Source organism: Pleurodeles waltl, chromosome 6 (assembly GCF_031143425.1).
Source record: "Pleurodeles waltl isolate 20211129_DDA chromosome 6, aPleWal1.hap1.20221129, whole genome shotgun sequence".
Taxonomy (NCBI): domain Eukaryota; kingdom Metazoa; phylum Chordata; class Amphibia; order Caudata; family Salamandridae; genus Pleurodeles; species Pleurodeles waltl.
The window spans coordinates 426,089,778-426,115,398 of NC_090445.1; the positions used below are offsets into that span (position 1 = coordinate 426,089,778).

General features: G+C 42.4%; 1 protein-coding gene across 1 annotated transcript; it reads right to left on the reverse strand.

Moving 5' to 3' along the window:
* Positions 1-873: 873 nt before the first annotated feature.
* Positions 874-24,665, reverse strand: LOC138301964 (acidic mammalian chitinase-like). The gene is made up of 11 exons (XM_069242407.1): positions 24,601-24,665; positions 17,073-17,102; positions 16,176-16,377; positions 14,883-14,939; positions 13,323-13,494; positions 4,004-4,128; positions 3,399-3,522; positions 3,004-3,189; positions 1,795-1,914; positions 1,347-1,488; positions 874-1,180 (listed from the first exon to the last, which is right to left on the reverse strand). The coding sequence occupies exons 1-11, from the start codon at positions 24,623-24,625 to the stop codon at positions 948-950; spliced, it is 1,416 nt and encodes a 471-aa protein (XP_069098508.1). The 5' UTR covers positions 24,626-24,665; the 3' UTR covers positions 874-947.
* Between the last annotated feature and the right edge of the window lie 956 nt (positions 24,666-25,621).

Consider the following 25,621-nt stretch of genomic DNA (forward strand, 5'->3'; position numbering starts at 1 on the left):
TGACAGGGGCACAGGACTGCAAGCCAAAGGGCTAATCTGATCTTCTGAGTCCCAATAAAAACTAAATTGGATTCACCACAATACTCTGGGAAGCCCTAGTGCTGTGGCTTGATCAGTGTCTATATAAATGTAACAATTCATCACATCTTCATCCCTCTTTAATCTTGTGTAAAAAGTCATTTGAACACAGTACAATTTTATTTTGCCTTGATTACTTCCACAACATGAATGTGCAAGGGCTGGCTCAGACTGCTTGCATATCTGCAATGCAGAAGCATACATTTGAGAAGAAAATTGGTCTCCAACACTATTAAATGGCTTAATGTTTTAACTTACTGTATCCTCCTACTTCAGCAAATCTCCCTACAACAGCCAGGGAATGTCTGATGGAAAAGACCTCATTGGCTGTGTCTCTAGGCTATGAAGTTTTAATCTGGCTATCACAACTGAGCACAGTGCTTTGACCTCTGATCTGGCGCGATTTGTGCATAAAACTGTAATAACAAAGTAATGCTGATTTGTATTATTCACGTATATGTGATGGGCAAAGTCTCTCTCAAGAGGTCAGACAGAAATTATGGGATAAATTGAGGTGGAGCGAGCCATGAGTGACTAGAGTGATAAACATCATTGCTGCTCTTCTGCTCTTTTTTTTAGCAGCTATTTGTGCAGTTGATGAGACTTCTGAGCTGGTATCTAGATGTCAGTTCTGATGGATGTTAATGATTTACTATCTTTTTGGAAAAAGTATTAATCCTGATTTTTTTGCCCTTTTTGTATGCTGTTTTCCTATGCATTTTTTAAATCTTCCCCATCTCTCCCAGTATACTATGTTTTGCATATACAACCACGGATATTAAATAAATTCTCTCGTTTGAATCAAAGTGTTTCATGTTTTTAATTAGTTATTTTTCTCATCCACATTGATTGCTGTATTTTTGTTGCCTTCATGGCCAGTTGCAGCAGGAGCAGCTTGCATCAAAGACCAGGCCAGTCTGGCATGACTCCGAGTAGGTCTTCCCATTCACACAGTTGTAGAAGCCATTCTTGCTGTTTGGGTTGGGGTAGAGGCCACTGGCTTTACCGACACAGAAACCACTGCTGCTGCCACCTCCTCCGCCAGGAGCTGCAGTCGGTGCTGCTGTATCCGGAGCCACAGTGATAGCTGGCGATTTGCAATCTGAGAATAAATTATAACTGTGTTAGAAACAGCAATTGATATTTCCACAAATGGAGTTTATTCCTTATAATGCTGCACTTCAAAATGATTAAAAAAAACTCTATCCTGCCTCAGCTGTTTTCAGTTACTTGCATTTGCTGAGTATGGTCTCTAAAATGTCACTTACTCGGGGAGTTGATTCCCAAGGCAGACTTCAGAGTGTTCATCATAGGATATGGCCCTTGCCCACAGAACTTGCCGCTGAAGTCATCAAGAGGGATAGCCCAGACCATGGCGCCCCCAAAGTTATTCTTCATCAGCCACTCAGCCTGTTGAAAGCGAATAAAATACACGTTGTACCACTTTGAGATTACAGATTAATCTGGGCTTTTAGTGATAACCCGAAAGTATTTGACCCGTGAGTTTAGAGTGAAGAATGACCAATGAAAAAAAGCAAATGCTTGACTATAAAAGAGGAAAGATTCAAGGCTCTTTTGGTGGGCGGCATAGTGCAAGGAATTAGGCAGCATAGTGGTAGGGCAGGAGATTTGAAAGACTTAAATGACAAAGACGAAATGAAAGATTTAGAGGGAAAGTGTTAAGAGAAGACAAGTGACAGAGAGAAAAACATTTACTTTCAGCTGGAAACTCTTTGGGTTGTCGTAGCCGATCCATTGACTTCCTTTGTAGGCATAAGGGACTGCCTGGGGGCTGTTCCATACCACAGTGGCCCCTTCCTTTAGGAAATCGCAAATCTGAGAGACCAAAAACATGTTTGGTGAAATTAGATGGCCGAGACACACAAACAATGTTTTCTTCTATACAGGCTGTGCCAGCTTTATGAAATGTTCTTGCTATCTGCATGTTCACTTTGCATCAGTATTGACCGCAATTTGCGATTCCCGGAATAGAAAATCACAAATAGAATATTTGTGATTCCTATTCTGATGTACAAAACATTTCCTAAATGCGACTTGGGCATTTCAGAGATGCAATTACCATCGACTTGAAGTTGGTGGTAACCAGGTGCAATTTCAAAAAGCACCCCAAGGTGGTTTATTTTAATTGCAATGGAGCGCACATGCCTCTTAGGCATATGTTTGCTCTACAGGTGCACCCATGTGTTTGGTGGGCACCAAGTGGACATTTTACCCTTTGCCATCCTTGGTTTTGTATTTCCTAAATAGCGATTTCTTAATCTTAATAAGAAATCGCTATTCAGAAAATGCAAAACCGTCCCATTGACTAATGCAATGGGATTTCTTAATACCAATTTCCGAATAGCAATTGCTACTTTGTAGGATTCACTATTTAGAAATGTGTATCTCTGTACATAGCATTTTGCATTTCTTAAATAGCCATTTCTATAAAGTCACTATTTAAGAAATGCAAAATTGCATTTTTATACATCATGCCCATCAAAACACGTTTCACAAAGCCAATGACCTTATAGAATATCATCCCTAGGGCCTGACCATGCTCTTGGAATTTGATATCTGAGTAAGCTGCATCAAGAAATTGCTGTGGAGATAGCTTGGAATGTCTTAGTAAAGCTCTATGGGCTTGCTCTGGATAATGCATAGATTTGCTTAGAATTGTATTATCTTCTCTGTAAGCATCTCAGTCATATTCATTACAACTTCATGACTGCTGACAAGAAGCTCTTGGGAAGGTATGGTTAGAAATCATTTCAACAGGCTAAACACTAGTAACGAGGGCTATTATCACATTAAAAACTATTATTGGACTGAAAATTAAGAATGTCAAAATATGGTATTCATGTTAAAAATGGCTATTATAGGAAATGTATTTTTCCAGGTATAATCCTCTTTGTCAGTGATTACCTCAAAGTATGCCATGAATCCAGTTTCTTGGGTGTAGTGACCTGCTGTGCCTGCTCCAGATGTTGGTGCTCCAAGGCCATTGTTGGAGGGGTTGGTCAGTGTAAAGGTACGGCCATAAATGGGAAACCCAGCCATCAGCTTCTCTGGTGCAGCGCCATTGTTCTTCCAGTAATTCATGGCATAATCCTGGAATGAGAAATCCAAGAGATAATCGGAGCTAGCACAAACCTACCAATCCTCCATTTCTATAGAGTGTAGTCTTAGGTCGAGGGAATCACCTGGGACTATTGGAATGCCAGACTGAGGGACTCCTGTGACATCATGAGCTGTAGCTCAATTGTGCTCAAGCCACCACAATATCTAAAGTCTCATCTAAATTTGGTCTATCTCCTTACCACATTGAAGTAGATGTAATCTCCCTGATCAGCAGGGCCCTGGTAAAGGGGACTGTCCTCTCCGGTGAAGCCTTCCCAGGAGCCTCTGAGATCGTAGGTCATCACATTGATCAGATCCAGGTACCTGTAACACAAACAGGACATTCTGAATGTGTTTAATTTGCTGATCTTTGTTAATGGTCTACTAGCATGAGGAATGTATATGCACATTTTTAGGGGAGATGAGAGTAAATGCTTCTAACAAACCAATGACCATTTCTGATAAACCCAGATAATGGAATTAGTGGATGCTTGATTTTTTATAGAAAGTGCAAATTACAAATTAAAGTTTGTTATACTAGCATCATGGGTTCATATATGTATGTATGTATCATTAATATGCAAATACTGTAACTCTAAATTTTATCTCTGTTTAACAGTTGTTTATAGGGATTGTTTCAACTAAAAGATATTTGTTATGTTAAAGTATTCCAAAGCAGATTTTACTGACAATTGTGCTATGTGGTAAAAAATGCATTGGGACAATCAAGGAAATAAAATGTGGTCCTTAAAATGTCTTTTGTGCCTTTGGCGTTGGGGTGGAAAAGATTCCCCTGTATACTCACTGAGACAGCTGTGGGATCTGGTACCCAGACTCAATTGTGGATTTTCCAGCAGATACAGCAGCAGATATTAGAAGTCGTGGCTTGTTGCTCTGGGTGGCTTCCTGCACAAAGGCGTCATACATTTCCTACAAGACAAGAAAGGCAGCGGTAAGCCTCTATTTTTGGGACCATGCATTTGCAGTTCTCAGGCTATACTCTTGTTTGGACTGCTACTGTGCAACGGTCTATGGATGATATTTGACCTTCGTTTTGAGCAGGCCTTAAAAATGATTGTGTGAGGCTTAGTTCACTTTCCTGTATGTTTATACCTGGTTGTAGAGAAGCCACCAGTGGCTCCAAGTTCAGGTTTGTGTATGCTCACAAAGGTTCTGAGGAGAGGTATGGATCCAAGTTACTTTTCCTGGATGTTTTTAAAGACAACCTCTGTCACACTGATGCTGTGACCATCACCGGAATACATTGTTTCTCTGGCTGATATCCCGGCATTATTTATTTTCCTGTCAGGCCCTAAAATATCCTAATATTTGTCCACATAGGTGGTAGTTTGTTTTGTAAAATGTTTTGTTCCATTGCACCATATGTTCATAGGTCTATTTAAACTGGCGAATGGCGGGTCAATTGACAATGTACAAAAGTTTGAATCCCATTCATTATGATATGAGCAGTACAACCCAAAATTAATGAAATCTGGTAAAAATGCAATCAATAAACACCCACTTGCATGCTTTTACTCATTTCACCCTTCGTTTCCCCCCATGAATAATGTGCATCTGTTACACCAATTTGTAAATGTCCCAAATCTCTCTTAAATTAAACAAAATTCATAGTCAGACCCTGAAATATGATATGCAGGATGAAAGGATAGCTTTTAAATATTTCTGTTGCAGCACTACCTAGATAATGGTATGTTTCATTGAACACCATGGTAAATTTATTAGGAAATGTCTTTTTATATGTGCATCTAGGTTTGCAAAGACATGACGTGTTCGAAATTCACCATCATGTCTTGAGAAAAGTGTGCCATCCTATTGTAAATGTCCCTTTCTGCAGGGTTTCCCTGTTCTTTTGCTTCTGACCTCCAGTTTTTGATCCTGTGCTTGATTACATTTGTGCTGGCTTTTGGACTCTGGGCACTTTACCACTGCTGACCAGTGCTAAGGTGCAAGGGCTCTCTGTCTAAATGGTACTGGTGATTGGTTCATCCATGATTGGCATCTTTGATTCACTAGTAAGTCCCTAGTAAAGTGCACTATATGTACCCAGGGCCTGCAAATCAAATGCTACTAGTGGGCCTGCATCACTGATTGTGTGACTCACAGAGTAGCCCTGCAAGCCTGTCTCAGGCATGCCATTGCAGTATCTGTGTGTGCAGTTTTAAATGCCAGTTCGACCTGGCAAGTACACCCACTTACCAGGCCCAAACTATCCATTTTACTACATGTAAGTCACCCCTAAGGTAGGCCCAAGGCAGCCCCTTGGACAGAGTGCAGTCTATAAGTGGTAGGACATGTACTGCTAAATTCCTTTTTCACTACTGCAAATCTCATCTCCCATATAGGTTATCATGAGAATTGCCTTGAAATATATTTGAAGTGTAATTTCCTGTTAGAAATGGGGTTTCTGTTTGGCTACGGTATGCACCTAAGCCAGGCAGAACCCACCCACTCTAGTCAGGGCAAGGGAGTTACACGTCCAAGATAACCCCTGCATACCCCCTTGATAGCTTGACACAAGCAATCAGGCCTATCCCAGAGGCTATGTGTAAAGCATTTGCACAACACACACAACCCACGTGACCCACTATCCACACCACAAAGGAAACACAACACCAAGTTATATGAAAATAAACTGTATTGTACACAACACAATTATTAGACCAAACACAACATATCAGTAATACCCTGCTACTCAAGCAGTGTTCTGACAACTGCTTGAGTAGCAGGGTATTACTGATATGTTGTGTTTGGTCTAATAATTGTTCGTTCGTTCGTTACACAATAGTTACTTTGCAGAATCAACAGTAGTCACACATAACACACAGGTTACTTATTATTCTGCAACATAAGAATCACATTACTAATTAAATGTACTTGTCATAAAAATATCATAAATGCCCATATCAGGAACATTATAAAACACATGACAAGTCATAAAACATATCAGCATGTCATGCCCATAAAAGGAGCTTCAACACCTATATGTAACACATCATAAAACTAGGCAGGTTATCATATAAATCAATAATGTCCATACTAGGAACATAAGAATTATATATGTCCTTTCAAAGTACCTGTTTTAATGATGAAAAGCACTTCCAATGCAAAGAAGAGAACAAAGGGGGCCCACGACGCTCCACTGTGCAAAAACCGGGACGTCGCGATGATTTGGGGGTAAGGGGGTGACATGCACCCGTCTCTGGTTTTTATAACGGACCCCTCCAAGGGCCTCAACTGGCCCTCCAGAGGGGGGGGCAAAGCCAGCAAACAAGGGCCACAGATGGGGGCCAGGCCTCACCTGACTCTCGCGGGGTCCGACCGGGGAGACCTTGCGGTGCGGGGGCATCTGATGAGGCTTCCTTCCCCTCCTGCCCGTCCACAACAACTAAGGGGGCAGGTGGAGCAGGGAGCATCCGATGCGGACTCCTTCCCTGCTGCCCGGCTTCCAAAGGCAGAAAACTGGCCCACCGGGCTGCGGTTGTGATCTGCACACAAGTGGGTGCCTGCTCGTGCCCCAGGGACGCCTCCTTCTGTGCCCTTCCCCCAGGGCACGTCTCAGGACCCAGCAGCATCTGGTCTTCTCCCCCTCGTGCCCTGGCGGCACAGGATATAACGCGCTCCTCAAAGCGTGCAACATTCCTGCAAGCTCTTTCAAGTGCAAAAATGCACCACAAGGGAATCGCTTTCAAAGCGCTTCAGGAAAAGATGGCAAAGTGCTCTCCAGGCACTATGGGCTTGTTGCAGGGGTCCAGGGCCACAGCACCTAGGCCATGGGGGACAAAGGATCATGGAGCACAGGGCGGTAGGGCCCAGTAGCAGGCCAGCTCAAGGGGAATGCAGGCAGATGGCAGTCTCTCCTAATGATCCAGCAGGTCACAGGTCAGCACAGCAGCAACATCAGTCCAAGGCGGTTCCTGGTGAGTCCCTCCAGCATTCTTTGTCCAGTAAGTTCCAAAGTGTCTCTAATTGTGGGGAAAATTCCCCTGTACGTATATTCAGTTTTACAGTGTGTTAACAAAGAAGGGAAGAGGAGGTTCCAACCAGTTATAACTGGTTCTGGGAGTGTCTCCTCACTCCTCCAGTACAGGCTCCTAACATCAGTTGGGGGTAAGTGACCCTTTTGTGTGAGGCCAGAGCACAGCCTTTACAAATGCTGTGTGCTCCGCCTCTCCCTTCTCTCAGCCTAGGAAGCCTATTCAGTTTGCAGATGCACCTCTGTGATACCTCCACCCTCCCTGTGTACAGGCTGTCTGAAAAGTATGCAAAAGCCCAACTGTCACTCTGCCCAGAAGTGAATTGGAGTTAAGCTGCAAAACACCAGAGTCATAAGCACAAAGAAAGGCTCACTTTCTAGAAACGGCATTTCTTTAATAGTAATAAAAAATCCACCTACACCAGTAAGCAGCATTTCTCACTACCATTACAACCTTACCAAACATGCCTACGCTACCCCTCATAAATCAGACAATACCCCGTAGACATAAGGCAGTACATTTCCAATGCAATCCTATGAGAAGGCAGCACTCACAGCAGTGAGAAACCAAATAGGCTGTTTGTCACTACCAGGACAGGCCACACAACCTGGTACATGTCCTGCCTTCTACATACATAGCACACTGTCCATAGGGCTAGCTAGGGCCTACCTTAGGGGTGAATTACATGTAGGAAAAAGGGGAGTTCTGGGCCTGGCAAGTACATTTAGATGCCAGGTCCCTGTGGCAGAAAACTGCACACGCAGGCCGTGAGCTAGCAGGCCTGAGACAGGTTTGAAAGGCTACTTCAGTGGGTGGTGCAAGCAGCGCTGCAGGCCCACTGGTTGCATTTACTTTACAGGCCCTGGGCATAGGGGTTTCACAGTACAAGGGACATACAGGTAAATTAAATATGCCAATTAGGTATAAGCCAATCATACCAACTTTAGAAGGGAGAGCACCTGCACTTTATTACTGATCAGCAGTGATAAAGTGCTTAGAGTCCTAGAGCCAACAGCGAGAGGTAAAAAAAAAATAGGAGGAAGGAGGCAAAAAGTCAGGGGGTGAACCAGTTAAAAGGGCCAGGTCCAAAAATTCCCATTGGGAGTGGATAGAGCTATGAAGTTTGGTGTCTCTGAACTCAATTTAAAAATACATCTTTTGGTGAAGTTGGTTTTTAAATTGTAAGTTTGAAAATGCTACTTTTAGAAAGTGGGCATTTTCTTGCTTAACCATTCTGTGCCTCTGCCTGGTTGTGAAATACACGTCTGGGTCAGGATGACAGTTGGGCTGTTTTTGAATTCATTCAAGGCAGTCACACAAAGGGAGCTGATGTGTGCCCTGCATATCCTGATGGGTCTTCCTGGACTAGAGTGGTGGGAGGAGCTGACACTTGCACCTGAATAGGGATTTGTCTGTTCTTACACAAAACAGTCTCCAACCCCCTGGAGAGTGTCTGGGACCTGGGTAGGAAAGGCAGGGTCTTGTGCAATACAAAGACTTTCCTTTGAAGTTTGCTTACTTCAAAGGCAGAAATGACCACAACTTTAGAATCCTTCTGGACTGAGGACATTCTGCCAGGACGAAGAGGTAGATGCTGTAGGAGGGACTGCCACTCTGCCTGTTGCTTTGCTGTGCTGTCCTGCTGCTGTTCTGTCCTGGGAGTGGAATGACTGGACTTTGCTTTCTACATCCTGCTCCTAAAGCTTCGACCACCACCGCAGGCCTGACGCTGCTGCAGCACCATCGAAGTCCCACCACAGGTGAGTTCTGAGTGCCCTGTCCTTGACGTCTGGGACACCCAAGTCAGACTCCGCTGTAGCACCTGTAGCCCTGTGATGTGATTGTGACACCGCAAAGTCGACTCCCCATTTCTTGACCTGCTAGATTCATCAACCCTGCCAGGTAGTAAGGAACCGATGCCTCTCCACCAACGCCACATCACCCCTACTACATAGCAGTAAGGAACCAATGCCTCACCTCCCCGGTAGCAGTAAGGAACCAACAACGCATCGGCTCCGGCGATGTCTCGCCTCCCCGACTCCGTGCAACATCTTTGTTTCCTCATTTTCCAAAGGTACTGCACCTGGGGTCCATGCGACTCCGTGACCGCCCACACTCCCTCACAATTGACGTTGGACTGTTGGTAACAACTCCGTCAAGACGTCCTGTAAGCCCCAGTTGGAGCGTTTCTAAGAGCTTTCCTGAGATTTAATCTTTGAAAATTTGTATCTTTGCTTGTATATGTTGGATTTTTGTCCTTTTGGTCTTTTTTTATTCAGATAGATATCGGCTATTATTCTAAACTGGTGCAGAGTCTTTTTGTAGTGTTTTCACTGTGTTACTGTGTGTGTGTGTGTGTGTGTACAAATACTTTACACATTGCCTCTGAGATAAGCCTGACTGCCCATGCCAAACTACCAAGGGGGTGAGCAGTGGTTATCTTAGCTGGGTGGCTCCCTTCCCCTGAATAGAATGAGGATCCCTACTTGGACTGGTACAAACCACTGCCAACAAGACACCCCATTTCTAACAACTCCCATCCTCTTTTTCTCTTTTGCCTGATTTGTGCCTTTCCCCTTTAGTGAATTGAACATATTTGAGTCAACTGGGGGTGTTGCCAACTTTAGTTCTGCTACCCCTTCACAGCAAAATACATTCATGAACAATTAGTATCCAGAAGTGTTCTCCAACCACAAGATTTCTTACTCCATCACTGGGTTATGGGAAAACTGGTGGCTGGTGGTCTTGTTACTTGTAGCCATAGGAGATGCCTTCCGCCCTCCTTGTAGAAATCCTTTCACTTTCCCATTACTAGGTTCCTTTATCTTTAATTATGCCTGAATGCATGTTGTGGGTTTTAGCATGTGCGAGCTTGCGATCATACTCTTTGTAGTAGTTCCTAGTGCAGCTTGAGACGGAGGTTCCATGTCAGGTTGTCTTTGTCCAGGTGGACATGGTAACCTACATGTAGGCTCACTCTGCAAAACTCTATATTAAGGGAATTGGGGATATCTGCATTTCTCTTTGTGAGTCTGCAGATCTACTGAAAGGAAGAAGTGGCCAAGACTTCTAAGCTCCCAGGGTAGAAGTATCAATATATATCTATCCTATAATATTGTAGCCCCTCCTAGTCCTGAGGCCAGTGCCCACTCTATTAAACATCACTAAAGCCATCTGTGGCTTACCCTTATATGTTGTACAGGAAACTGCTTACTACCATGAACGACCCTTCTGAGGATAGCTAATGTGTGTCTCAAATATACAGTACTTTGACCATTTGGTGCTTCACCCCTCCCCTCCAATGAAGAAACGCCAGTTAAGATAAACCCTGTATTGGTTTGCTCTGAAATATTATTTTCGAAGATCTTTAACGTTCTCATGGGCCCTGGCCTTGATCTAGTAATCATGATACTTTGGGATGTAATGTAATGTGGATTTGTAGAGTGCAAAACTTGTCACCCATGAGGGTATCCAGGCACTGAGTAGGGGTTGGTTCTGCAAGTAGGATCAGTTGAAGAGCCAAGTTTTCAATTTCTCGCAGAACTCCATAAGTGATGTGGCTGCCCTGATGTGCTCAGGGGGGTCATTCCAGGATTTGACTGCCAGGCAAGGGAAAGCCCTACCTCCTGTCTTATTTCTGTGGATATGGGGGTTGTGGGCGAGTGCGAGTGATGCACAGCAGAGGTTCCTGGTTTGTTGGTGGCAGTGAAAATGATGGTGGAAGTAGGCATGGGTGAGTATCTTGAACTGGCAGTATTTCAGAATGGGGAGTCAATGTAGTTTTCAGAGATGAAGTGTGATGTGCGTGTAGTGAGGAATGTTGAGGATAAGTCTGACAGCAGCATTTTGGATGGTTTGCAGCTTCTGTAGCAGGTGTGCAGAAATGCAATCGAAGAGGACATTGCCATAGTCCAGTCTGCTTGTGATGAGGGCTTGGGTGAAAGTCTTTCTGGTGTTAGGAGGGAGCCATTTGATGATTCTACTGGGCATGTGAAGTATGTGAAAGCAGGCAGAGGTGACAACATTGATCTGGTGTCTCATGGTGAGATTGAGGAGACAAAGTTACACTTTGCAGCAACAAGTGCGAATGGTGCCTGATATCTCTCCTGGCCTCATGTTGCTTTTTTTCTAAAGGCTAGAGCCAAGCCTATTGTGCTGGAGAATTTCTGCTACAGTTGTGTGAAAGTGGAGCTGTTAGACTTGCTTTCCTAACCTATAGGACAAGCATAGGCCCCAGTGAACCTCTTGGTGGATTATAACTTAAGGAAGAAAGCATGCCCAGGAGCCACGAACATCTAGAATGGGACTGGTGATTTTCAAACTAATTTACTAATTACATCAGCTGAGGGTCATGGACATACCCGATCCATTGAAGGGCTGCACCTGTCTGTTAGACTGCACTGACCCTTGCCCTCTCTAACTTTGCAGTCCTTTAGTCCACCCCTGCCCAGTAGCCCAAAAGGGAGCAAAAGAAGTCATTGATCTTCACACTGAGACAAGGGAAATGTTTAATTGTCTTACACTGGATGCCTTTATTCAGAACCATTTAATCCATCATCCTATGATATAATATTTCATGAGATTTGTATTTTTGAAGTCCCAATATTGTTTAACCGAAAGCCAAACTTGTAACTTAGTTCTTAGTAGAAGCCCTTGGTCCCATGGTTGCTTCTGCAACTAAATATATTGATCTCAACCAGCCATTACCTAAATAGAGGGGTTCCCTAAAGTTTTGGTACACCAGAATGTGGCCATGTCTGGTAATCTATCTCCTAGCATAGCATAAAAGCCACCTGCAACATTCCCACAAGCAATTGGGACAGAAACGTGTCTACCTGTACTGTGTTTGATCACCCCATGCACCAACCACTAGACCACCAGTAGTATCCCTAACTATGTAAGGCTGCATCAAGCTTGCTTTTAAGCTGTGGACTACTGAATTTTGTGACAATGTTTTCATCACTAACTCAGACCAACTCAGCTAGCTCTCTTGAATCTGTAGGTAAATCTTAAACTGCAGCAAAACTTCACACATTGCTTGACTTGCAACCAATACATTGAACATGGTCTCCAGGCTTGCCAGAAGACAGAATATTGATGAAGGGTCTCACTGATCTCAGTTATAAATGTGATAGCGATATTTGTGTAATTTCCAGAATTCATGGTTAGATTTGTAAAGCAGTTGAAACCTTCTGTGATCATAGGTAGGCTCCAGAATGTGCTTGGATCTTCTGAATTCAATTGGTATGCTTAATTGTAGCTCCCTTACATTACATACTTGTAGATAAAAACAACTATTTCTTTTTAGAAATAATTGCTCTGCTGGGATATTGATTTCATTATGGGTAATGACTGTCATACTCTACCTAAACTTCAAATCCACTACCAACTCGTGAAGTAAACCATGACTGTTCTTGGAAGTCAAGAATCCAAAGAAAGTAACTGGTCATCTAATTGAAGTGCTATAATGCCTGAGGTCCTTGGATGTCCGTGGTAAACCCATGGATACTGCTCAGAAACTGACCGCCTCAGGACACAGGGAAATGACCTCACACTTTATAATAAAAAAGAAAGAAAAAATAATAATAATAGCTGTCTCATCAAGGTGATTGGGACAGACCTTACAACAGGACTATGCATCAGAACAAACGGATGTTGGTAGAGACAGAGAACTAACATAAGAAAGTTATTTGTTGGAAATGTGATGTAACGCATGGAAGCAACAATTGACAGGACCAGTAGGGTAAAATTAATAACATACTTTGAAAAGCTGCTAATATTAGTATAAAAACAAAGACAGTGATTTAGTAGGTTCTATGGTATAGCAAATATCTGGGAAATAGGAAGAATATGTGCAACTGGGAGTCCATAACTGCCCTCAATGTCTGTTCATTTGGTTCATATATATGGGACATGTGGAGCGGGAGGAGTGGATGACTTCACCCTTGAGCTTTACATGCCCAAGAATGACATGCCACATTGTTTCATGTGTTTTGTGCCCGTTGTGTTTCGCCTTTTAGAAGGACATTTGTTGACTACTGTAAAAATGGATTCACTGATCTCGAAGGGTATTTAATCTGTTTGTCCTGACTCCTGTAAGGGTGATTGGCTTGTTCCAGAAGCCCATACCTGCAGCAGAACAGAGAATTGTTGTTGTGTTTGTGGGGGGCTGCCTCTCTCCGAATCACCAGGGTATTCCCAGTCTATGTCCAACCCATCAAATCCATACTGACGCAGAAACTTGATGACGGAGGTAATAAAGGTCTGGCGGTTTTGAGGACTGGACACCATAGTGTTGAATCTAGAGGAGATTAAACAGAAACAGATAGAGTCATGTTTTATAGTATTGGTGACTTGATTTGTGCATCCAGGCCATTCAACTATACACTGAGAGGGACACCTCACTGCTCATTTCTGATTATGCCCATCAACCCAGCTGTGAATGGATATTCTAACATTAATATACAATTGACACAGGCCACCAGTGCATCAACAATGCTGTGTTCAACCAGTGATTATCCCTTTTTCCCTTTTGAATGTAGTCAGAATTATTTGAATATGGGCATGCTTTGCTTACATAGAAACCTGACTTTGACAACAGAGTAATCTAGATGAGGCCAAGCTAAATCTATTTCTCAGCTATTGATACCAATTCAAGATGCTTTATAGCACCCAAAGTGATCAGCTTCAGAGAGATCATGCTCTCGATCTTGTCATTGGAGACTTTGATATATATATATATATATATATATATATATATGCATAGTTTTATACCTGACTGGTAATTTTGCAATATGGTCCAATATTGCCACTGAGGTATTCTTGCAACATTATAAACCATGAGATGGAAGGCCAGGTAGTTTGTAAATATCATCAGAAACTCCTGGGTTGGGAATATTGGATCATATTGCATGTTACGATGTGTATTTTTGATATCATATGTTTATTTTGGGTCCGTTACCCTGACAAAACAGATTTCTTCAAACAGCATCTATCACTGGTCTGTGACTGAAATTAGTATATGTAGGCTTTGATTAGGTTTCTTAAGTACATTTTTGATACATCAGTAGGCAATGGTAAGGGTCAGTTGATTTATATGGTTCTCTGGCTAGAGTGTTTGCTGTATAGTTATCGATTTAGTGTTTTCCCCACATAAATTTCAAAATGTTCAGATTTTTTCAAAACTGTTGCTTCTAGCGGAATTCAATTACAATATTAACAGAGGATGTGCCATATACATTTTTCAATTTTTGGTGCATAATGTAAGTTATAACTATAACTTTACATTTTTTAATGATTGTATATGTTTATGTTTGTTATAGTTAGCAATATGTTACTCCTTCTATACAAACCAAAGTTTTAATCTTTGGCTTTTTTCATTGAATATATAGGTAGCTATTTTAACGACAAGTTGCGACTGGTGCAGGCCACTGTAGCACTCAATCTAAGGGAGAGGCCAATGCCAGCACACCAGGCTATTAGAAAGTTCCTGTTGTATAATTGATTTGAAATAAAATACATTAATGATTTGCTACCCTTCCCAAAAGCTTTCATCCATTACTTGTTTTTTTGTTTCTAAAGTCCCCTCTTGCAATTAATACTGCAACTTGAAAGCACCTGCGCTACAGAGGATTTTTACTTCAGAATACCTCTAAACAAATAATTGAAACAAGTTTGCCGATGTCTTACCCTGATGTTCCGTAATTCCATCCACCAACTGAGAGGAGCGTTTTCAGTTCTGGGTTACTGCGAATAAAAGAGGATATGAATGAGTAAACCTCTAACTATCTTTGGTTATTGCCTTTGTATCACTTTTAAAACTGATTGTTTTCTGACTTGGTATTCTTTTCATGTAGTGTATCTGCAGATATTGGCAAAATGGTTATCTGTCAAATTATCTAATTGAAAGTACAGAAAATGTTCCAGTGAAATTAACATTTAGCAAACCATAGGAAAGGTAAACATCAAATTAGTAGTAGGTTGAAGTTTTGGCGTACACCTAGATTAAGCATTAGGATAGGTTTATAGTGATGGTTAGGAGTGTGTCGGGAGTAGGTTTAAAGTCGTAGCTGATGTTAGGCTTTGGACTAGGTTTAGGTTTACGTTTAGGAATTGAGTTGGAAATTTTGTTGGTGCTTTTTTCTGTGCTTTACATTAGGTATAAAACATATTCCAATTACGCGGTATCAACATAAGAGTGAATTTGTTAAGTTGATCTTGTAGACTGAGTTTTTATTGTTCATAACTTCAGCACTGTTGAGTTATGTCACATATAACACTTTGGCTGGTGATGTTACAGTGCATGGTCATTTCAATAAACCTATGCCAACTATGAGACATCTAACATCAAATGAAACACAATGCCAGTAAAACGTGCAATATTGTGTAGCAAATTATTCTTTTGGAGAGAATTTTTGATATATTAATATCAATGAGTTTTAAATATATTAGTTTTCACTGTGAACTGTGGCCCTTGTGACAAGGATATTTCTGCAGCAGTTTTGTGGTTTTGGGATGACTCAGAGGCTAGCCTTAGTGACTGAGCACAAATCAGAGTTTCAGACAGTGCATTTTTTGAAGAGCACCTATGTTGAAAACACACTTTGAACACAAGTCCATTTCTATATTGAGGTGATCTAAATAGCAACGTCATACCACCTTATGAATGCTTCAAAATGTTATCAATCACTGTTAGGGCAGAGAACTAAAAAGTGATAGAAGCAGATTGTTAACATTTGCAGGGAATGGTCTTCGTGACCAGCAGATACAGCAATAATGGTGAAGCATGCAGAAGTCCTGAAGACTATGGAGAGGAAGAGGAAGGACGGAAGTCGGGTCGAGGCAGGGAGCAGGCCTAAGGCTAAAATTGCGACAGAGATAGAGAAGGGGGCCCAGAGTTTTGGAGGTAAGCAGAAAGGCAAACGCAAGGAGAAATCTTGTGGGGGGAAATATGAGGGGAAGAATTTTAGTATATACACTTACTAGTTCTTCAAGCCATTGAAGCTTCCATAGAGGGTAACATCGTTCCATTCAAAGGTGGCGATCTCATTGTTGGTCATGGTGGCAAAGGCGTAGATCAGGTGAGTACAGAGACAAGGGTCGACATTGTCAGGCATGAAGAGTGCAGGGGCAGGGTAGTACTGGGCCCAGTTGGTAAAGTAGCACACCAGCTTAAAGGAGGAGCCTGCGGTGAAAATAAGAAACATTATCAAAGAAAGCAATATTACTAATTAGCACTGTGAGATGTTGCAGCTTGATACTGATAGCTCACACTGCCCTCTAGCTCCTGATACGCAAGCTGCCACTACCTAAAAGTTTCAAGAAACACAAGCTGACATTCACTAGTTGCCCTACAGAGACCCATGCTGGCACTCGCTGAATGCCCTGAGGAGACCAAAGCTGGTACTCTCTGACCTCTCTGATAGAGACCCCGACTGGCACTCTTAATTTGACCTGCAGCCTGCCACGTACTAACATCCCATAGACACAAGCCACCATCCATTCATAACTGCACCGTAGAGAGCCAGACTGCATCTCAGTAACTACCAATCAAAGCCACTAAACATATTGCTCCGACAGGAACACAAAATCTAACTGGGTGCCCACAGTAAGTACCAGCTGGAATTTACTATCTGCCATAAGGAAACAAGAGATGGTATTCACTAACTATCCAAAAGGACTGGAAGGTTTTACTTGCTTCTTTAAGAACATGGAAGCAGACTCCAACTGCCTCAAAGATACACCTGCTGAATTAACTAACAGCTTCACAGACATGGACTGCATTTATACACTGCCCACAATGACAGGATCCAGCTAATATCTGCTCTTCACAGGCGAGCCAGCAGTGAGATAATGATACATTTTAATGGAACCACTTACCCATCTGCACTGACAGCAGAAGGGCCAGACCTGAGGGAGAAAGGAAGGGTCATTAGTGGTTTAGAAATAGTGCACAACATTCATAACAGACACTGTTCCTTTAACAAACCATTGAGTCATTGAAAGCTCATTCTACAGTAATTTCTTATACGATGGTCACATACAAGTACTGATGCTTCTTTCCAGGAATGTTCAGTCAAACACAGGAAGTGAGGTATTTTTAAAAGTACACTGTTACACTCCGGGGTGCGCAGTCACAGAGCAATAAATGTATTTTTCACATATCTTGTTGTGTGGAGTCCTTTGTTTTGGGAGGCGATGTAGTCACAATGAAGGCGAAGAACCTTCTTAGGGGTGCTCAGGAAGTGATTAATAGTTATAGTGATTCAGAACCACATGCAGGATGTGATGTATCTTTTCAGTGGTGTGCAGAAACATACTGGAAGTGATGTAAATGTTCTGGCATTGCATTCTGACATATGGATGTTGTTTTTTATGGGTTTAGCGGTCACAAAATATGAGGTATGTCTTTTTTTAGGTTGTTCAGTATCATACATGGAACAGCGTGTTTTGTTTCTGCTGTGACGTCCGTTTTTCGAGGGTACATGTTGTATTGTAGTCACAGACACACACTGGCGTGATCAGAAAGGAAATAGGGTGTCCACCTGGCATGGAGGCAAATTCTGGACAGGACTGTTAAAAATTCAGGACAAAGGGTGAGAACTCAGGACACAAATTCAGGGCAAAGGGTCAAAATTCAGGACAAAAATTGAAGAACAAACATTAGTTTTACTGACACATCCAAGGAGATGCCATACCCCACTACGTTATCAGTGCATTTATTTACTATTGTCTTCATAGCACTATTAATTCACTGTGCTCTTTTTGTAATTGCCTTCTGCTATGCTACATTCAGGTGTCACAAGACGTCCTTGTTCAGTAGTAAATGTATGCCCTTCAGCACTGAGTCAAGGCCCTCACCCGTACCCAAATCTGCTAAATCTTTATTGGAGAGAAAGCGACAGTAAAATTCTGGTTATCTTTCTAAACATGTTAAAACCCCGGAAACAGTTTGGAAACATTAAGGTATGTAAATGTATGCTAGTTCAAACAAGTCGAACAAAACAATCTGTCTCACCTTAGCCTCCAGTGGACTTTAAACTTAAAAAAAACATAATGAGGCAGAGCAGATAGTGTGGACGGCAGTCTCGCACCTATCAGATTGTGAGGTACCCATAACTTGTCCGTAGTCTCACAGCACTAGAGTGTACATCTGGTACTCTCCATTTATCTCAGAACTGGGAGCCCAGACTACCAATCAAAGAGATTAAAAGAGGAGGATGAAACTAAGATCAGAAGGGAGATCCAAAGCAATTTTTCTAGGGGTTGTTTCTAAGAACTGGATAAATAAGGAAGAGAAGAACAAGGTGGGACAATTTCGAAAATGAGACTAGATGGATCCACCAAGAGTGTTGGAATGTATTTTGCACCTGGGGAGTTGTCTTAACGGGGGAGAAAAGGCACCGTCAACTGGTGAACAACCAGCACCTACCCACAAGGCAAACTCTTCTGGTGCAATGGTCCGATGTTTGTGCTTGTGAAGGGTGAAAAGGGGCCAGACCCCTTGCAAGGTTGTGCTAGGCAATTGCCCACTCTGTCCAGGTCTTAAAATAGTTTAGTAATTGAGCAAAAGCCAAACCAGTGATCTGGCCCATCCCTAAGTGTCAAAGTACATGGAGAATCTTCAAAATATTTGGGATGTAAATTGCATTAACAAAATGTAAGAAAATTAGAAAGATTTAAAAATGTAATTAGTTTTTTTTAACATATGGTAATGTTTTCCTCTTTATATACAATTAGACCTCAGACTGAACTGGGAACCAGTTATCTTTTGATACCTAGGGATTAATATCTACATTTTCCCTGCAGATCCGCACAATGGAAATCTGGGCAGAGACACATGGTCCCTCCAAGCCCAGTTTGCTTTTTGGTCTTCTGTTCCGCTTTCAGCAATGAACCATGCGTCACTAAAGAAGATGGTGTCCTAACTAACCCCACATGAGGTATTTCAGAAGCTGACACCATAGGGACTGGTGTCAAATTGATAAGATGGGTTTACAGACCTTTCCTGAAACTTGGAGACCACTGCAGGCCTTCTCGCCATACTACCTGGGAGACTGATGTGGCCAAACCTCAGCAAGATACAGAGTGGGCTAAAAATACTGGACTTTCCCCCACAAAGTATCCCATGGCTGCAACTTTAAGTACATTCAGAGAACCTTCCCGGGAATGCATTCTGCCCAGTGCTTGCCATTAGCTTTGTGGTTTATAACTCACCTTCGTTGTTTTCAATTTGCTGGCTTTATATATTTTAGACTGTCCAGCTTAAGTCCAACCCTTCCAAACCTTATCTACAGTATCCTTCCGAGTGCTCCCTTTCTGTAAAAAAAAAGCCTCTAAATTTTGTTCTTATCTTATCACATTTGCTTCAGATTCAAAGAACACGGTCAAATGTCTGGCTCTGTCTTCGGTGGGAGCTTGGTGTTTACTTTTCCTTCTCTGATTTCAAAGTGAGAGGATTTTTGGGACAATATTGCTGGATACTGTGTGTAGGAAATAGTTTTTTCTATCACATGACACCATTTAAATGAACTGGGCAAGGATTTCAGAATATATCAGAATTAGGAACACAATTTAAGCACATTTTTGTTAATTCTGAACTGTGCTGGAGACAAGTACCTTAATATTATTAAAACAAATCATTACACTGGGTGAGGCAATTTCCACACATCATCATCTGTTACCTGTTTAGTTTTATTAGTAAAACTGTATGTCTGTGCCAATGTAACGGTCATTTCAATCAAAAACCTGTTGTCTGTAATAGCAGTGTGCTACTACACCACGCTACTGAATTCTATTCAGCTGCACTCAATACCTCTACACCACTGTATTCTGCAACTCCATTCGCCAATGCACTCTACACCAGTCCACTGTACTCTATGCCCCTGAACACTGCGCCAATACTCTGTACATCACTCTAATTTGCTCTCTAACACTGCACTCTGTGCCAAGGCATTCTATACCATTTTATTCTATGCCATTACACTCAATGCCATTCTATGCAACTGTGCTCTATCTTGCACCTCTCCACTCTACATCACTGCACCCTACCCTGCACCTCTCCACTCTACGCCACTTCATTCTACTCTGAAACAATCAACTCCATGCCTCTGTACTCTAAACCACTGTACTCTACGCCACTGCACTCTATGCCACTCAGCCCCACTGCACTCTGCACCACTACACTCTACATCAATGCACTCTATGGCAATGCACTCTAAGCAACTGCAATGTATGCTCTGCATGGCACTTTACTCTGCACCACTGTAGTCCATGCCACAGCTGTATATTCCACTTTACTCAGCAACACAGCCCTCTCCGCCACTGTACTCTACACCACTCTACTCTGTACTACTGCATTCTGTACCAGTGCACTCTAAGCCACTCTACTCTGCATCACTCCACTCTACGCTACTGCACTCTACAGCACTATACTCTACTCTGGACTGCATCCCTCTATGCTACTCTACTCTGCACCACTCTACGTCACTGCACTCTATGCCACTCAAGTCTACTCTGCACTCTTTGCCACTGCACTATACACCACTTTACTCCACTGCACATTCTGCCACTCTATTGTACGCCATTGTACTCTGTGCCACTGCACCCTGCCACTCTCCTCTGCACCACTCCTCACCACCGCACTCTACTATGCACCACTCTATGCCTCTGCATTCTATGTCGCTGCATTGTACGCCACTGAATTCTATGCAGCTGCACTCAATACCTCTACACCACTGTATTCTGCAACTCTCTTTGCAATGCACTCTACACCAGTTCTCTCTACTGTATGCCACTCCTGAACACAACACTCTCTGCCACTCCACAACACTCAACTCCACTCTTCGCCATTGCACTCTACGATACTCCGACCCACTCTCCTCTATGCCACTAACTTTTAGCCATGCTGAACAGCAGCCACTCTGGTTTATAATATGGCTAAAACACATTGACACAGCCAATAACTCTTGCATAGACAAGAGCTATAGGCTTTGCCAATGTTTGTTAGTACTATGAGGTCTAGAGGTCCCTTAAAGCACTGTGAATGTGCAAGTCATTGTTTTAAACATGTATTCCACACAGCATAATATAGGCTGCCAAAAAATGTGCATATGAATTTAGGGTAAACATAAAAGATGCTTCTAAACTATAGATTTCATTAATATACAGATTATACCTAGTGCAAACATTTTGTATAACTGTTCATTAAAACCCTGCACTCCATAGCTCAGCTTGGAACACCCTTACAATACCTCTCTAAAAGAAAGTATCTTGCCTTCAAAAAGCTTCAAGTGACTCCTTCCTTCAGAGGCATTAAATACAGACTCCCCAGCCCCTTAACATTTGCAGATTTACCAGTTGCTCACATTTGCATTTCCTTCAGGAAGGAGGCACCCTGGCAATAAGGCCTGCTTCTTATTTGTCTGCCCCTCCCTTGGGATCAGAGCACAGAGACCCTCTCCCTCACACTCCAGCTAGGGAAACTAAATTGTCATATTAACTTTTGTGCCTTTGCCCACAGGCTAAACCACGGACAAATGCCGTCTGTTAAGCAATCCATCACGAACGGGCGGGTGGTTACCCTAAAAGGAAACAGGCCAAGTGGGCACAATCCTACAACCATAGCCTCAGCATAGTCTGCGAAAATTTATATACTGTTTTCCACCACGTTTCAGTACTGACCACGGGTGGCTACCAGTATGATCAACCTGGAAAAACTCAAACTAAGTACACAGGGATTGATCAGGCTTAAATATGAAAGGTTTGATCGTTTCCAGGAAAGCAGCGTGCACCGTAATGATGCCAGCGGAGTGTTGTGTACCCTTTGAGTCATCGGAGGACAATACAGAAACTACTACCCCTCTTGAATGTCACCGCAGAAGCACCGAAACGGAAGGTTATGAAAAGTGACTCGTAATTGTGACTTCCCTCTCTTGATGCATCTGGCGTTTTGTGGGTACTGGCAGGCCATGCAGGTACCAAGATCCTGCCCTGAATATCTACCGAATTCCTTTTTATTCACCCAGCATACAAGTTACAATTTATTGGTCATGAGCTGGGTAAATAGGATATGTGGAGTGCCTGATAAAACGGTTACTGTTTTGCCAATTGCTTTAAGCCATAGAACATCCTAAATCTTGGATTGAACAAACCTTTAATAAAGTATATGAACAAAGCTTTCCATACTTCAGAGTGTAAAGCTAACCACCCATGTTGGTATACATTGTCCGTTTTCGGTAGCCTCTATATTAGGGTGCGGTCAGTGATGTAAACTTTCCAGTAACCAGTTACAAACATAGATACAAGAGAAGGTCCTCCATCCTTCACTATAAATACATCTTATATGTGTCTCTCACAGAGAGCCTCTATTGTTTATTTTAGTTTCTGACTACCATGATGAACTGCTATGACATAGCAACAGTTCATTACAAAGCTGGTTAACCACTATTGTGATGTCATAAAGGCCTTCCAGGCCAGGCCTGTCAGCACAGCTCTTGTATTCTGCTGTAACTAAAAGCAGAAAGCATAGCTGCAGGTGGGGAAAGGGAGGACGGGAAGGTGGTGGGGTTTGGTGGTGGGATTTGTTAAAGGATGGCAGATCAACTCTTGTTTTTTTCTTGTAACCTTTGGGATATGGATATATAACAAAAACAAAGACCATGCTATGTATGGCTCCCCAATTACTCCTAAACTCTGCAGCAGTTGAAAGTAGGGACAGATGATTTTGGGGCCATACATATCATAACATTATAGATGGGTGAAAAGTGAATTCCAGGGATGTTTTACACCTCGGTCTTCTGAGTGACATCATAAACAACTTGAGTTTCGCTCTTGTCTATTTGATGTCACTCATAACCCCTCAGTGAAAAACATTCCCACAGTTCACTGTTACCCATCTATAATTCTGTGTATTATGTTATGTTATATTGCTGTATTGTTATGTATGGCTGTGGTAGACTACCACTAGTGTGAATAACTGGATTCCAATCCAGTAACTCGCTCCTATGATGAAGCCACAATTGTTAATAAAAGGTGTTATCCTCTGTTGCTATGTCCCAAAGGATTTACAGGCTGCTTTGCCTGGATGTGCTATCAGACCAGCACAGGAAAGCAGAGAGCACAGCCTCTGGAGGAGAGAGAAGGAAAGGCACAGAAGGTGCTAATGGTGGGTGGCATGAGGCTATTTTTACTTAGTTATTTTTTTATTTTGGACAGGAAAGAGATGCATTTTTATGCATGACTCCCCTTTACTCCCTCCTCTGTATATCAGTTGAAAGCAGGGGCTGATTATTTTGGGAGGCATACATAATATAAAATTGTAGATACGTAAAACGTGATTTACATATCATAGACAACTTGACTTTATTCAAGTTTTCTATTTCATGACACTCAGAACTCCGCCCCCCGTGGGAAACCTCCCCGTATTAACTGTTACTCACCTATAAACATACACACACAATAATAATAATATCTAATATATATATAAAAAATGAAAAGCACCTTTGCAAGCAGTATACATGGCAACAACACGTAACACAGTCCCCTGTGTGAGGCACAACCCCACTTAAATAACTTTAGGGTTACCGTATGACCAGTCCTGGTGTATCATTTACCCCATCAATGTATTGTGGGACTTGTATTTTTGGTTACATTCAATTGAACCCATAATAGTAGTCCCACTAAAAACAATGACTGTTAAAGGGAATGTTCAGGGCTGGATAGGTTAGGTCAGTGGTTCCCAACCTGTTGTCCGGGGACACTTGGGGCTCTGCGAAGCCTCCTCAGGGGGTCCGTGACTGCTTAGAAAATTAAATAATATTAACAGATTTAGAAAGTGTATATAAATAAAGTGGCTAAATATACAATTGAAATTTTCAAAAATGTACTGTAAATGTGCAGGAATTTGAAATGGGGAGCTAAAAATTAAATTACTATCCTCATATTGATTCGCTGGAGCAGTGCATGTGCATAAAACAGAATACAGTATCGATAATATGTGGCTTCAACTGAATTTAGAAAAGCTCTAACCTTCCTATTAATTGTTTTTTTTTTATTAATGTTTGTTTGCGAATTAAATACAAATGTGTTATCATTTGTGTATGTGCTTGATGGAATGCCTGATTCTGTATTTTTTTGTGTATAATTTTGCTGTTCAAATCATCAACAACCTTTGGGCCAGGGGCCTTGGCTTCCAGTGATGACTCAGTGGGGGTTCTGGATTCCAATAATGATTCAGAGGGGTCCCCAGGTTCCAATAATGTTAAAGTGGGGCCCACAGAATTCAAAAGGTTAAGAACCACTTGGTTAGGTTCCCTTGACTTGGAGTCCTACGCTAAGCAGCGATTTTGAGAGAAGCCCTTTCACACTGCAAGCAACACACTCAGTTGAGCATCACATTAATACTCACCTGTGAGGAGCAGCATCTTGCCCATGTTGATACCTTGTTGTACCTCCGTACTGCCTGCTGTGAGCTTGTTCTCCCTTATATAGTGCTGAGAACTTGTTTTCTGACTGTGGATGGTCTAAGAGCCGAGTACGTCCTTCTCTGTACGGGCAGGTGGCCCAGACGTGCGTCGCGCTCTTATCGCCTTCCACACACACTTGCTCTCTGATGTCAGTTCTAATCTCAGTTCACCACTGTACCATGAAGGTGCTGCTGCAACGCCGTATTGATAAAAAGTTTAAAATAAACACTAATTTCATTTTCCTCTCATTATAAGTAAGATATTCTCAGGAATAAAAAGAAGTGCACAAAACCTGCTCCCACTGCACATGTAAGCTATCACAGCAGCTCTACTCGTCCTTAATGGCACCACTGTAGTACGCTTTCCCTCCATTTTACACAAGTTTCACCGTCGAGCTGGGCAGTGCTGTTCAGTGTGCTTCTAGTGCCATGTGCTCAATCTCATTGAGTAAGGATAACGGTGGATCAAGGGGCCTGTATAGTTCACTTGGGTGGTTGGCTGTACCAACCAAGCCATCTTTGTGGGTGCTGATGTTCCAGTGAAAACAGACAGTGCCTGTTGCTAGGATTTCTCAGTTGCCTCCAGAACTGACAGACTTCAGTTCAGAGATCCCAAAGGTAGAGGATGTCCCAAGTCCCACCAAGCTAGCATCACCATCAAACATTGACCTTTGCTGTTGTTTGTAATGAGTGGAGGGATTCCACTACAAACTATGCCTGGGGCCCAAATCACTCCCCTTTGGTGTTTCTATTCCAGCTATTTTCTTTTCTCACTGTAGTTTTGAGGCAAGTAAAAATCAGGAAGGGGCGGTTGGCTATGTCCTTTCCATTTATGTTTTGAAACCTTTCTCCTGGAGGTCTGTGTAGGGTCGAATCCGTATTCACAACGTGTGACTGCTGGAAGCAACACATGTGAAGCGAGTTTCTGGTAAGTAGTTTCGAATACAACACGAAAAAAAATCCG